A 14,888-nucleotide genomic window follows, 5' to 3' on the forward strand; every position below is an offset into this window, starting at 1 on the left:
ACATGCTGAGATCGGTAGTGAAACGTACAATGTATCAAAGAATCACAATACACATCGTTAATCGGCCCCCAAATCATGCGCAGAGCAGCCAAGCGTTATGTTAGCTGCTCTGCGCATGCCACAAACAGTCACAACACAGTCAAATCGCAAGCACATGGCTCCCAAATAAAAACAAAATTAAAAAAAAGGGTCGGGAGGGGGCAAGGGCGCTCATCAGGAGCGTCCTGTACGGACGGCCTTGCCCCCCCCCCCCCCCCCGCTGCTCCCCACTTTCCGCCGCTGAAAAAGCAAACTTCTAGAAGCCCCTGCCCCCCTCCCTTCCTCAGTACTCTGTCACCTGTGCTCCGCCTCCCGACATCCTCCGTCCGTGCCCCGCCCCCTTTTGGGGTCGTCGCCGCCATTCCCCTCCTCCATCGGGCCCCCCTTCCTCTTACCGGGCCCGTGCAGCGCCTCTCTCCTCTGTCCGAAGGCGCTGCACGGGCAAGAAGAACGCTGAATCAGCTGATGCCTGCCTTCGCGATGGGCGTCTTTCTCCTCCTGGGCCCGCCCCTGTCTGACGTCACGTCAGACAGGGGTGGGCCCAGAAGGAGAAAGACGCCCATCGCGAAGGCAGGCATCAGCTGATTCAGCGTTCTTCTTGCCCGTGCAGCGCCTTCGGACAGAGGAGAGAGGCGCTGCACGGGCCCGGTAAGAGGAAGGGGGGCCCGATGGAGGAGGGGAATGGCGGCGAGCGACCCCAAAAGGGGGCGGGGCACGGACGGAGGATGTCGGGAGGCGGAGCACAGGTGACAGAGTACTGAGGAAGGGAGGGGGGCAGGGGCTTCTAGAAGTTTGCTTTTTCAGCGGCGGAAAGTGGGGAGCAGCGGGGGGGGGGGGCAAGGCCGTCCGTACAGGACGCTCCTGATGAGCGCCCTTGCCCCCTCCCGATCCTTTTTTTATTTTTATTTTTTTATGTGTTTTCTGAGGTCCTTTGGACCAATCACAGCGCTTTTAGCTCTGCTAATGCGCTGGGATTGGCTCAAGTTTGTTTATTTTTCAATTAACACTTTTTCTTGGCACAGAGCTGTCCAACGAGAGGTCTGGACCTCTCGTTAGTTTTCCTGCCTTTTTCCTGCGTAAAGGCAATCGGAAAAGGTTAGTGCATGTCGTTTCAATGGGGTTTTCACACTAATTGCTCATCTCCATTCCGTTTTCGTTAGCTGCTACTGTCGTCGGAAAATAGGCTTAAGTGCATGGAAAGGATAGGAAATTCTTCCCTGAGGGCTCATTTAACGATGAAAAACGTTTAGTGCATCTGCCTCTTAATGAATCTGCATAGAATGAGAATCTTAGAACATTTGAGTCTCCTACCTTGGTATGTTGGGTTGAATGTTATTAATTGTGCCAGATTGTGGGATCAGGCCTTTTTAAAGCATGTGTATGAATACTTGGATGTATATGTCTTTTCATACACTGCTTTCTCTAAGTTTATTTTTGCCATCTTCTAGGAAATTTTGAAAGTTGTCAGCCTGTGGGATCCAGGGGCACCCATCCATGGATTTGAAGCTTATGTCAAGGGTTAAAACAAAACTAAAAACCTCAGATCTGAATGTTTGCTGTATATTTTTGGGAATTTTAGCATCTGAGTTTTATTGGGACAATAGATTTTTTTTTCTATATTAGTTTTTGCTATGTGTTGAATTGGTGATTTATTTTGTGTATTATGACCTTTTATTTGTATTCAGAAAGGCAGAATGCAAATTCTTAATTTCAGGATTTTATGCAGCTAAATTTATATGTATTTACAAAGGGAAAGATTAGACTTCGAAACTAGGGCTAAACATCAAAACAGAGTTATAACAGATAAAGATAAAGCCTATCCAGTCTGCCCACCCAAGCCAACAACCCAGTTTTTATAAGCCCTTCTTGGTCAGACCCTCTGTGTTTTATCTCAGATTTCCTTAAGTTCTGATACTGTCCTTGTCTCCACCTTCTCCATTGGGATTCTGTTCCATGAATCCACTAACCTGTATGGCCTGGGTTGTTATCCCAAATGGGATAGCTCATTGGATGATGTGATAGAACCGCCCCCCCCCCACCACCACCACCACCCCCCCTCTCTGTGCCTCCACTGTGAGCTCTACCAAGCTGTTATGCGGTGGCAGTCAGAATGGGGCCTGTGTGAGCCAACATTCACAGGCCCTACCTTCTCTTCCATTCCTCTGTGGGCTGGTCAGACTGGAAAATCATACAGAATTCAGGGGTCTGTGAGCACATGACCACAACTACTGTTGCAGCTGCCTTCCCATTTTGGGTGAGTGGGAGGAAGGAAAGTTCAGAGTAGAGGCCTTGCTGTTTGTTTTCTTTGTGTGGTCATGTGACTTTTCATGGAGTAATTGGATAAAAACCTTAGGAGGCATTGTGTTTTTCATATCTCTGGAAATATTTAAATGTTTTTCATATCTCCTCTTTTCTGGTTCTCCAGGTTATGCGTGTTTACATCTTGTCTCTACATTTTTATGATGTACCATTTTAGTAACTGCTGTCTGACACCATCCAGTTTTTATCTTTTTGAAAGTATGATCACCAGAATTGCACACAGTGCTCCAACCGATGTCTCTCCCAGAGGCTCGTACACAAGCACTATCGCTTCCTTTTTTTCTGCTGACCTTACTTTATCTACTTGCTTGACTATTTTAAGACCATCAGATAAGATCACCCCAAGGTTCTTGTCTCTTATGCACAGAATTTCACCCCCTATATTGTACAACCCCTCCTTTGGGGTTTTACAGCCTAAATGAATGACTTTTTCCATTTTTTGGCATTACATTGTAGCTTCCAAAATCTAGACCATTTCTGAAGCTGCCTTAGAGTCCCTGTTCATGTTTTCTACACTTGACCTTGTTGAAGATTTTCCTATCATCCACAAAAAGGGCATACCTTTCCCGATGGCCCTTCTGCAATATTATTTACAAAAATGTTGAACTTTACTAGGCCAAGGACTGATTCTTGTGGCACACCACTGGTAAGCACCCTTTTCTTTGGAGTAAACTCATCACTACCTTTTGTTGCCTCCTGCTGAACCAGTTTCTAACATAATAATCCACTCTTTGGTCCATACCAAGGATGTTTAATTTATTACTCACCTATGGGAAATGGCATGAGATGTTTTGCTAAAAGGTACAAAGGAAAAGGCTTGTCTAAGAATTAGAAAACAGGACTCTATAAAGTGAGAATCATACCCCTAGACCAAGGAGCCAATAACTAGTCAAAAATGTACAGAGTCCAATAAAAATGTCAGTTTGTTTTATTTATGAACCTTTATTTCAGAATATTGCAAGGAAGGCTTTCAGGTCAGTCAGGTTACCCCTCTCAAAACATTTTTCTCCATATTTCTTCTCTCCCTTTTGTCCCTCTCTTCCTGCCCCCACCCTCTACTTCTTTTCCCTTCACATTCTCCATGGTGCTTCTCATTCCTGTTCCCGTTTGTCTTCCGTATATACTTTAACCTACGGACATCCCTCTGCCAGATGACTACACCATGTGACCCTGTAGTAAAGAAATTGTGGGGGCAGTGCAAGATGGTTCTCTGACTTTTGCATCTCCTCTCCCCCTCCCCTCTGCTTCCTGTTTAGAAAGGAATTGGGGTTGGGAAAAACAGCTATGGTGACTGCAACTGTCCTTCATGTGATGACATTAAGAATTTTCTCTGGATTCTATGAAATGACACTGTCTGCATGGACTTCTTTACTACCTGAAGTAGGGTGTGAAATACTGGTAGAGTAACAAACTACTCTGCTTTGGAATCTGGGTACTGGCATTTAAAAAACAAAACAGTGCCTTGGAAATTTTCCAGGTTTAGATCCCCCCCCCTCCCAAAAAAAAAAATATATATCAAATTGACGCCGAAAGGGGCCTAGTTAGACATCTAGATAGCAGGTATAGTAACCAGAAATGTACATAGAGCAAAATGGTTTGATCCATTTGGCCATTTTTTCTGTTCCTTTTTCCAGTTCATTTCACACATTTGTATTAGCATAAATTTAATGTTATAACCTATAGGTTTAATGGGTTTAATCTATTTGCAAAGCCTTGATATAGTACAAAATGGCCATAAAATGGCTCCTATGTAGTTTCCAAGAAAATAAATAAAAGCTTAAACTCTCTAAAAAAAAAAAAAAAAAAAAAAAACACCTAGACAGCAGTGAGGGGAGGGAATGGAAAGGAAAGAAGACAAATTTTGTTTGATCTGAATGAACTTGGAAGAGGTGCGTCATACACTGAATTCTTTAGGTACACTAACAAAATGAATACGTATCTAGTAATAATGATTAGCTCAGTGTCTTCAACAGCATGACTGTCTTCAACCATTTTTTTTTTTTTTTTGTCTGACTTATTTATTTGCTGCATTTGTACCCCACATTTTCCCACCTATTTGCAGGCTCAATGTGGCTTACACTATGTTGCAAAAGGTATAATCGTAAACAGAGTAAGAGGTATGGTCTAATTTAACATATTACTGTGTAAGAAATTAGGTAGATAGGTCAGTAGAATTATTTACATAACACAAAATAAAAACAGGTAAGATATAATGACCAATAGTGATAATGTGATTAACAATCAAATTAGAAGGGATCAGTATTAGTTGGTTTAGATATAGAATGGAATCAAGTCATTAAGGAGGGTTTTTATTGTAAGTCTCTTCGAACAGGTGCGTCTTCAATAACTTCCGGAAGGTTGTCGAGTCATGCGTTGTTTTTATAGCATTCGGTAGTTTATTCCATGATTTTGTGCAGAGGTATGTGAAGGTAGATACGTGTAGTGATTTGTATCTGAGTCCTCTACAATTGGGATAGTGGAGGTTTAAGAAGGTACGTGATGAACCTTTGATGTTTCGTGCAGGTAAGTCAGTTAGGTCTGACATGTATGATGGAGCTTCTCGATGGATGATTCTATGGGTTAAGGTGCAAACCTTGAATGCAATTCAATCTTTTAGTGGAAGCCAGTGTAATCTTTCTCTGAGGGGTTTGGCGCTGTCATACTTTGCCGTTCCGAATACGAGTCTAGCTGCGGTATTTTGGGCAGTCTGGAGTTTCTTAATGTTTTTTTCTTTGCATCCTGCGAAAATGGAGTTACAGTAATCCAGGTGGCTCAGTACTAGCGAGTGCACTAGTTTGCGGAATACTTCCCTTGGGGAAAAAAAGGTTTCACTTAGATTTACATGTTCCATTTGGGTGTGTCATTTAATGTCTACTGAGTATGATGGTTTGAGAATGAAAATTAAGGTTCAGTGTTAAATTATGATTGGTGTTTTTGGTGCAAGTTGGCAGTGCTTCCTCAAAGCAACTGGTGGACCTTCAGATGATACCAGCCCTAGTAATGCTGCTTCCAACCTTCTTATTGATCCATCTTAGGCAAGATGAAGAGGGTGGAGAATGAGTGAAAATGTGTGCGGATGTTCACTCATCGTCCTTTCCCCTCGCCCCCCTCCAAAAAAAAAAAAGCTGTGTGGAGTTTTTGCTTACTGGTTAAAGAAATTTGCGAACCAGGATTCAAATCTGCATCTTCAGCTGACACTTTCTATAACTGAACCTTGAGAGAGAGAGATTATAAGGCTGCTTGAACTCTGGGCTTAGTTGTCTACCACACAGTGATGAAAACTGTATCTTTCTAACAGTATGAGTCTATGAATGTACTTTATTTGTATATAGTGTCTTGTGCTTAATAACTTGTTCTTGCTGAAGACCAGTTAGTAATTATGCACTTGAGTTTTGACAAACTTTTATTGACTTCTTCGCCACCTTTTTGGGAAAAATGCGTTTCTGATTTACTTTCATGGCTCTAGTTTGAGTTCACGTTCTACCCTGTAATGCACAAGGTGGAAGTGTGAGGTTTGCTTGTTTCATTTCACTTATAAGCCGTCTAGCTTTAGAATCCTAAGGTCAACAGACACAATGAAATTGCATACAAACTATATAACTTTTCTGTAGTATGCTATATGTGTTTATTTACACACATGTTGGATGTGTGAGTAGCCTTTTATTGCCCGAGATAAGTACTGTGCAGTGTTGTTCTGTGTTGATAAATTCTGAAGTTGTATTTCTCTCCTTACAGAGGCTGTAGCCCCTGCTAAAGTGGTAAGGGCAGGAAATCCTCGGCCAAGGAAAGGAAGCAAGGTAGGATTAACTGCACCATGAATGTGCTCTTTGCTGTTGGCATTGAGGGTTGCCACATCAGTTTTGTCTAGAATTGGGAAAATATGTTAACTTCTCTAGGCAAATCTCCAAAGAATTTATGTAGGCAGAAAAGACTACATAAAAACACACAAAAGTGTGAAAGGAAACTCCTAGTGGCAACAACTCTTAGAAATGTACTGAAAGTGAGTGGAGGTAGAGAAAAAACTGAATTCTACCAGTGACATCACTGATACAAGCTATGGTGCCTCTGGAAGATTTCAGTATTTTCTGTACCTTCAGCAGGTTGAGGTTCGGTGTCCCTGGCCTAGCCCCCCCCCGCATTGCTGGTCACAGCCACACCGTGTGTTTGAGCCTAAGGGCTGTTCCTAGCAAACAAGTCATCAAAAGTAGATTTTCATAATGCATGTAACCTTTCAGACATCAATAAAATGCCTCCATTTTGAGCAAAGTATGTATTTAAAAAAATCATAAGATGAAATGTTTCTGCATAGTTGCATGATCATGAATAATTTGGTTGTTTTGGGGTTAACATCTCTTCTACCATGGAGGGTCAGTAGAGGAGCTCAGGGCAAGGAGGCAGAACATTGGTTAAAGTTTCAGGTTTGATGAACCCCTCAAGTCAAGTTGAGTGGTTTATTTGCAGCACAAAACCCCATCTACAACAAGCCCCAAATTATTCATTTTTTTGCTTTTGTGTTTAACATCCCATTTCAGTGGCTTGGATCCATACAGTTTTTCAGCTGAGCTGAAGGCCTGAGAGTGACGGGTTGCAGTTGTAAATACTGTAATCTGACCGTTAGGGGGTGTTCAGAGCTTGAATATTGCCAGGCCTGTGCATCAGGGAAAGGCTACACTGTCTGTGCAGCAGCCAAAAATGGCTTGGGGGAAGACTGCGCAGGAGATCCCAGGCTGCTGCTGACATCTGTAGTACTGGGATAGTGCTTATCAGCTTTTTTAAAGTAAACGAGGGCCTCCCTTGGTGCTGTAGTTATCAAACTCTTGATACTCTGCTCATCATTAAATCCAAAACCAGGTGGTGTCCTTCACAACTTTTGTGCTGTACCTTATACACTTTTAGATCAAAATTGTTCACAGACTCTGCCCTTGCTGTGTTTTTCTTTCCCCTGGTTAAAATGGGGCTTCTCGCGTCCCACCAGTGAATGTTTCTGGGTGTCTCACTTCCTGAAACACCACTGGTTACTATGAAGAGCAACTTTAAAGTGTTTGACTGTGGTATTAAGGCCTTATATGGGGTACCTCCTTACTCCTAAGCTGCTTTTATTACCTAATCACCCAGTACATGCTTTGTACTTTGCGTTTGAATCTCAATTCTATGCTTTCATGTGCTGCTCTGTCTTATGCTATTGGCAGATAAGCGACCACTTTTCAGATATAGATGTGTGTGTATATATAGATATGGATAGGTGTATACACATACACGTTTTATTTTATCTTAAAAGATAAAATAAAACGTGTATGTGTATACACCTATCCATATCTATATATACACACACATCTATATCTGAAAAGTGGTCGCTTATCTGCCAATTATGATTTACTAGTAAACAAAGGCCCGTTTCTGAGCGCAATGAAACGGGCGCTAGCAAGGGTTTCATGGCTGCATGGGTCGTCGCGGTTTTACCTGGTTCGTGGCTTGCACCGCTGCTGTTTCCGTTGTAGCTCTGTGTAGGTGGCGGTTTTCGTGCCCCGCCCTCGACGTCATCACGTTTTGACTTGAGGGCGGAGCAGAGCTACAGTGTGGAAATCCGGAGTTTGTGGCCTGAGGTGAGAATCTGCTCTGCCCTCAACGTCATAACGTTTGACGGGAGGGCGGGGCCCATTTTCGTGGCTTCAGAGCTTCGAACATACGAACCTTGGCTTCAGTGACGTCAGCAGACAATAGAACGTTGAGGGTGAGTTTTATATATATAGATTTGGAAAATAGATATATAATCTGTATAAATAGTAATGTTGAACGGAGCTGACAAATGATTGAACAGTAAACTCAGGCTAGGGTTTGAAATAGCTGGCACAATAAGAGACCCAGTAACATAGTAACATAGTAAATGACGGCAGAAAAAGACCTGCATGGTCCATCCAGTCTGCCCTACAAGATAAACTCATATGTGCTACTTTTTGTGTATACCTTACCTTGATTTGTACCTGTCCTTTTCAGGGCACAGACCGTGTAAGTCTGCCCAGCACTATCCCCGCCTCCCACCACTGGCTCTGGCACAGACCGTATAAGTCTGCCCAGCACTGCCACCGGCTCTGCCACCCAATCTCGGCTAAGCTCCTTAGGATCCATTCCTTCTGAACAGGATTCCTTTATGTTTATCCCATGCATGTTTGAATTCTGTTACCGTTTTCATTTCCACCACCTCCCGCGGGAGAGCATTCCAAGCATCCACTACTCTCTCCGTGAAAAATACTTCCTGACATTTTTCTTGAGTCTGCCCCCCTTCAATCTCATTTCATGTCCTCTCGTTCTACCGCCTTCGCACCTCCGGAAAAGGTTCGTTTGCGGATTAATACTTTTCAAATATTTGAACGTCTGTATCATATCACCCCTGTTTCTCCTTTCTTCCAGAGTATACATGTTCAGGTCATCAGGTCTCTGCTCATATGTCTTGTAACGCAAATCCCTTACCATTCTCGTAGCTTTTCTTTGCACCGCTTCAATTCTTTTTACATCCTTCGCAAGGTACGGCCTCCAAAACTGAGCACAATACTCTAGGTGGGGCCTCACCAACGACTTATACAGGGGCATCAACACCTCCTTTCTTCTGCTGGTCACACCTCTCTCTATACAGCCTAACAACCTTCTAGCTACGGCCACCGCCTTGTCACACTGTTTCGTCGCCTTCAGATCCTCAGATACTATCACCCCAAGATCCCTCTCCCCGTCCGTACCTATCAGATTCTCCCCGCCTAACACATACGTCTCCCGAGGATTCTATTCCCTAAGTGCATCACTTTGCATTTCTTCGCATTGAATTTTAATTGCCAAACCTTAGACCATTCTTCTAGCTTCCTCAGATCCTTTTTCATGTTTTCCACTCCCTCCCAGGTGTCCACTCTGTTACAGATCTTAGTATCATCCGCAAATAGGCAAACTTTACCTTCTAACCGTTTGGCAATGTCATTCACAAATATATTGAACAGAATCGGTCCCAGCACCGATCCTTGAGGCACACCACTACTCACCTTTCCCTCCTCCGAACGAATTCCATTCACCACCACCCTCTGGCTTTTGTCCGTCAACCAGTTCCTAATCCAGTTCACCACTTCGGGTCCTATCTTCAGCCATCCAGTTTAAACGTGTTCTGATGTCAACTCTGTTATTTGTTGCTTATGTTTTTAAAAGATTTATTCCACTATCGTTTTACGTTTTTGTTTCGTTTTCATTTGAGGGTAGATCATTTTCCGTTTTTGTTTTTTTTTATTATTATTTTGGATAGTTCTGATGTTACAGAGAGCAGTTTGTTGCTGTGGCTTGAAGATGACCATTGTTTAGGAAAAAAGTTAAGGCAAGCATTTTCCGTGGTGCTATGAAATGTTTGCTTTCACTAGGTGATGAGTTATAGCCTAGTTATTTTTTTATGTCTGCGTTTTAATTTAGGTTTTATCATACATGTATTTCTCCGAGGACAAGCAGGCTGCTTGTTCTCACTGATGGGGTGACGTCCATGGCACCCCCTCCAATCGGAATCTTCACTAGCAAAGACGTTTGCTAGCCCTCGCGCGCCCATGCGCACCGCGCATGCGCGGCCGTCTTCCTGCCCGAACCGGCTCGTGTTCATCAGTCGTCTTTTGTCCGCGCTCGGGATGGTTGTGTTTTGCCGCCATTTCGTGCCCCTCAGAAGACCTCGCGGCGGTCTTTCGTGTTTCTTTCAAAAAAAAAAAAAAAAGAACCCTTTTTCCTGTATTTCTAGTTTTTTTCCCAGCGTAAGTTTCCTTTCGCTTTCGGCAGCAGCCTTGTTGGTCGCTCCGCACAGGTTTTTCTCACTTTTTTCTCGGTGCCTCTTGTCATCATCGCAAATTTTGATTTCGCCGGCGCGATTTTTCCGCCCATGACATCTAAGCCTTCCAGCGGCTTCAAGAAGTGCACCCAGTGCGCCCGGGTAATCTCGCTCACTGATAGGCATGCATTGTGTCTTCAGTGTAAGGGGCTGGGCACCTCCCACAGGCCTGTAGTCTTTGTGCTCTTTGCAAAAGAGGACTCGGGTAGCGAGATTAGCCCAGTGGAACGTTCTGTTCTCCGGTGCTTCGACGGCAGCAGCATCTCGAGATTCGTCGGGTGCATCGGCGTCGGCAGCACCGAAGTCTTCGGAGATCGCATCAACGTCGACTGCATCAAGGCGTCTTTCTCCTGCATCGTTGGTACCGAGACTTCGGAAGAGTGCGTCGGCATCGGTGGTACCGGGACCCCCTCTGGTGCTGATGTCGTCGAACGGTGGTGCTTCATCTGGAGTGCAGGTGAGGGCTGTCCATTCCCCTGCTGGTGGTGGTGAGCCTTCGGGTAGGTCTCCTTCTGCCCTGAGGGCTCCTGCGGTACAGCCCCCCGGATCGACCATCTTCGGCCCCGGCCCCGAGGAAGCGACGTCTGGATTCAACATCCTCCCCATCTGTACCGGGGAGCTCCAGTGACATGCTTCTCGCTCTAAGAAGTCGAAGAACCATCGTCACCGGTCACCTTCCCGACTTGGTACCGGGAGCTCTGGGGTCGCCGAGGGGAGTTGCACCCAGCAGGCATCGCACTGGGGGACCGCTCACCCTCCATCCAGGAGGTGTCGGTGCGCTCTACCCCGGACAGCCCAGTACCGCCTCCATGCCCGGAACAGATTCTGACCTCGACGCCTGCACCGGCTTCTCAGTCTTTCTCTACAGCCGCTCTGCACGAGAGTCTCCGGGCCGTTCTTCCTGGCATTCTGGAAGATCTGTTGCGCCCTTCTCCGGTACCAGGGGTGCTTGCGCCACCGGTGCCGTCGAGTGAGGCGACAGCTGGCCCTTTGCCCGGGGTGAGGTACCCGGTACCGGTGCCGCTTGCGGTACCGGTTTCGGCTGCCTCCCAGGTGGACTCCCCGACGATGTCGGGGAGGTAGCTTCGCCGCTGCCGCCAGGGAGTCCACCTCTCGACCGCTCCCACCGTGGCCGTGGTTCCACGGAGTCGAGACGGACACGGCTTCAGACACAGGTCCGTGAACTTGTGTCTGATACCGATGATGAGGCCTCGTGGGAGGCAGAGGAGGACATCAGATATTTCTCTGACGAGGAGTCTGATGGCCTTCCTTCTGACCCCACTCCCTCCCCTGAAAGACAGCTTTCTCCTCCCGATAGTCTGTCTTTCTCGGCCTTTGTCTGGGAGATGTCTACGGCCATCCCCTTTCCGGTGGTTGTGGAGGATGAGCCAAGGGCTGAGATGTTTGAGCTCTTGGACTATCCTTCTCCACCTAAGGAAGCGTCCACAGTACCCATGCATCATGTCCTGAAAAAGACATTGCTGGCGAGCTGGACCAAGCCACTAACTAATCCCCACATTCCCAAAAAAATAGAATCCCAATATCGGATCCATGGGGACCCAGAGCTGATGCGCACTCAGTTGCCTCACGACTCTGATGTGGTGGATCTGGCCCTGAAGAAGGCTAAGAGTTCTAGGGAGCATGCTTCGGCGCCCCCGGGCAAAGACCCCAGAAGCTTAGACTCCTTTGGGAGGAAGGCCTACCATTCTTCCATGCTTGTGGCCAAGGTTCAATATTACCAGCTCTACATGAGCATCCATATGCGGAACAATGTGCGTAAGCTGGCGGACTTGGTGGACCAGCTCCCTTCTGAGCAAGCCAAGCCGTTTCAGGAGGTGGTCACTCTGGTGGTCACTCTGCTGCTCCCCAGTATCTCTCCACACTCGTCCTTCCCTACACCCCTTCCCGTGCACTCCGCTCCATGGATAAATCCTTCTTATCTGTTCCCTTCTCCACTACTGCCAACTCCAGACTTCGCGCCTTCTGTCTCGCTGCATCCTACGCCTGGAATAAACTTCCTGAGCCCCTACGTCTTGCCCCATCCGTGTCCACCTTTAAATCTAGACTGAAAGCCCACCTCTTTAACATTGCTTTTGACTCGTAACCACTCGCCTCCACCTACCCTCCTTTCTTCCTTCCCGTTCATATTAATTGATTTGATTTGCTTACTTTATTTATTTTTTTTGTCTATTAGATTGTAAGCTGTTTGAGCAGGGACTGTCTTTCTTCTATGTTTGTGCAGCGCTGCGTACGCCTTGTAGCGCTATAGAAATGCTAAATAGTAGTAGTATGTAGAAAATTCCTGGCCAGAGGGGTATTTGATACCTTTGATGTTGCGTCCAGGGCCGCTGCTCAAGGTGTGGTGATGCGCAGACTCTCATGGCTGCGTGCCTCCGACCTGGAGAATAGGATCCAGCAGCGGATTGCGGACTCCCCTTGACGGGCGGATAACATTTTTTGGGAAGAAGTCGAACAGGTGGTAGAAGAGCTCCACCAGCGGGATAACGCTTTCGACAAATTCTCCCGCCGGCAGCCTTCAGCATCTACCTCATCAGGTAGACGTTTTTATGGGGGAAGGAGGACTGTTCCCTACTCTTTTGGTAAGCGTAGGAACAATCCTCCCTCTCGACAGCCTGCGGCCCAGGCTAAGCCCCAGCGCGCTCGCTCTCGTCAGCAGTGTGCGCCTCAGCAAGGCCCCTCAGCTCCCCAGCAAAAGCAGCGGGCGAGCTTTTGACTGGCTCCAGCAGAGCATAGCCGATATCAAAGTGTCTGTGCCGGACGATCTACCGGTCGGGGGGAGGTTGAAAGTTTTTCGCCAAAGGTGGCCTCTTATAACCTCCGACCAGTGGGTTCTCCAAATAGTCCGGCAAGGATACGCCCTCAATTTGGCTTCCATGCCTCCAAATTGCCCACCGGGAGCTCAGTCTTTCAGCTTCCAGCACAAGCAGGTACTTGCAGAGGAACTCTCTGCCCTTCTCAGCGCCAATGTGGTCGAGCCCATGCCACCCGGGCAAGAAGGGCTGGGATTCTATTCCAGGTACTTCCTTGTGGAAAAGAAAACGGGGGATGCATCCCATCCTAGACCTAAGGACCCTGAACAAATATCTGGTCAAGGAAAAGTTCAGGATGCTTTCCCTGGGCACCCTTCTTCCCATGATTCAGGAACAAGATTGGCTATGCTCTCTGGACTTAAAGGATGCTTACATGCATATTCCGATACTGCCAGCTCGCAGACAGTGTTTCCGATTCCGTCTGGGAACACGTCACTTCCAGTACTGTGTGCTACCCTTTGGGCTCGCCTCTGCGCCCAGGGTGTTCACGAAGTGCCTGGCTGTGGTAGCAGCAGCGCTTCGCAGACTTGGAGTGCACGTGTTCCCTTATCTCATCGATTGGCTGGTGAAGAACACATCCGAGGCAGGAGCCCTGCAGTCCATGCAGATGACTATTCGTCTCCTGGAGCTACTGGGGTTTGTGATAAATTATCCAAAGTCCCATCTTCTCCCAGTACAGAGACTCGAATTCATAGGACCTCTGCTGGATTCTCGGACGGCTCGTGCCTATCTCCCAGAGACGAGAGCCATCAACTTGTTGTCCCTCGTCTCGCGGGTGCGAGCGTCCCAGCAGATCACAGCTCGGCAGATGTTGAGATTGCTCGGCCACATGGCCTCCACAGTTCATATGACTCCCATGGCTCGTCTTCGCATGCGATCTGCTCAATGGACCCTAGCTTCCCAGTGGTTTCAGGCTGCTGGGGATCTAGAGGACGTGATCCACCTGTCCACGAGTTTTCTCGAATCCCTGCACTGGTGGACGATTTGGTCCAATTTGACTCTGGGATGCCCTTTCCAAATTTCTCAGCCGCAAAAAGTGCTGACTACGGATGCGTCTCTCCTGGGGTGGGGAGCTCATGTCGATGGGCTTCACACCCAGGGAAGCTGGTCCCTCCAGAACAAGGTCTACAGATCAATCTCCTGGAGTTACGAGCGGTCTGGAACGCTCTGAAGGCTTTCAGAGATCGGCTGTCCCACCAAATTATCCAAATTCAGACAGACAACCAGGTTGCCATGTATTACATCAACAAGCAGGGGGGCACCGGATCTCGCACCCTGTGTCAGGAAGCCATCAGCATGTGGCTGTGGGCTCGCTGTCACGGCATGTTTCTCCAAGCCACATATCTGGCAGGCGTAAACAACAGTCTGGCCGACAGACTGAGCAGGATTATGCAACCTCACGAGTGGCGCTCAACTCCAGAGGTAGTGCGCCGGATCTTCCAGGTGTGGGGCACCCCCTTGGTAGATCTCTTCGCATCTCGAGCCAACCACAAGGTCCCTCAGTTCTGTTCCAGACTTCAGGCTCACGGCCAACTGGTATCGGATGCCTTCCTCCTGGATTGGGAGGAAGGCCTGCTGTATGCTTATCCTCCCATACCTCTGGTGGGGAAGACTTTGTTGAAACTCAAGCAAGACCGATGCACCATGATACTGATTGCTCCTTTTTGGCCGCGTCAGATCTGGTTCCCTCTTCTTCTGGAGTTGTCCTCCGAAGAGCCGTGGAGATTGGAGTGTTTTCCGACCCTCATCACCCAGAACGAAGGATCGCTTCTACATCCCAACCTCCAGTCTCTGGCTCTCACGGCCTGGATGTTGAGAGCGTAGACTTTGGGTCTGTCAGAGGGTGTCTCCCGTGTCTT

The 14,888-nt window shown here is 47.1% G+C and overlaps 1 protein-coding gene across 1 annotated transcript in view; it reads left to right on the top strand.

The window, feature by feature from the left end:
* Positions 1 to 14,888, top strand: part of LARP1 (La ribonucleoprotein domain family member 1) — a 243,787-nt gene that overhangs the window by 103,778 nt on the left and 125,121 nt on the right. Inside the window, 1 exon segment of the mRNA XM_030211934.1 lies at positions 6,094 to 6,155. Coding sequence (XP_030067794.1) covers positions 6,094 to 6,155 — 62 coding nt within the window.

The sequence above is a fragment of the Microcaecilia unicolor genome, chromosome 8 (genome assembly GCF_901765095.1).
Source record: "Microcaecilia unicolor chromosome 8, aMicUni1.1, whole genome shotgun sequence".
Taxonomy (NCBI): domain Eukaryota; kingdom Metazoa; phylum Chordata; class Amphibia; order Gymnophiona; family Siphonopidae; genus Microcaecilia; species Microcaecilia unicolor.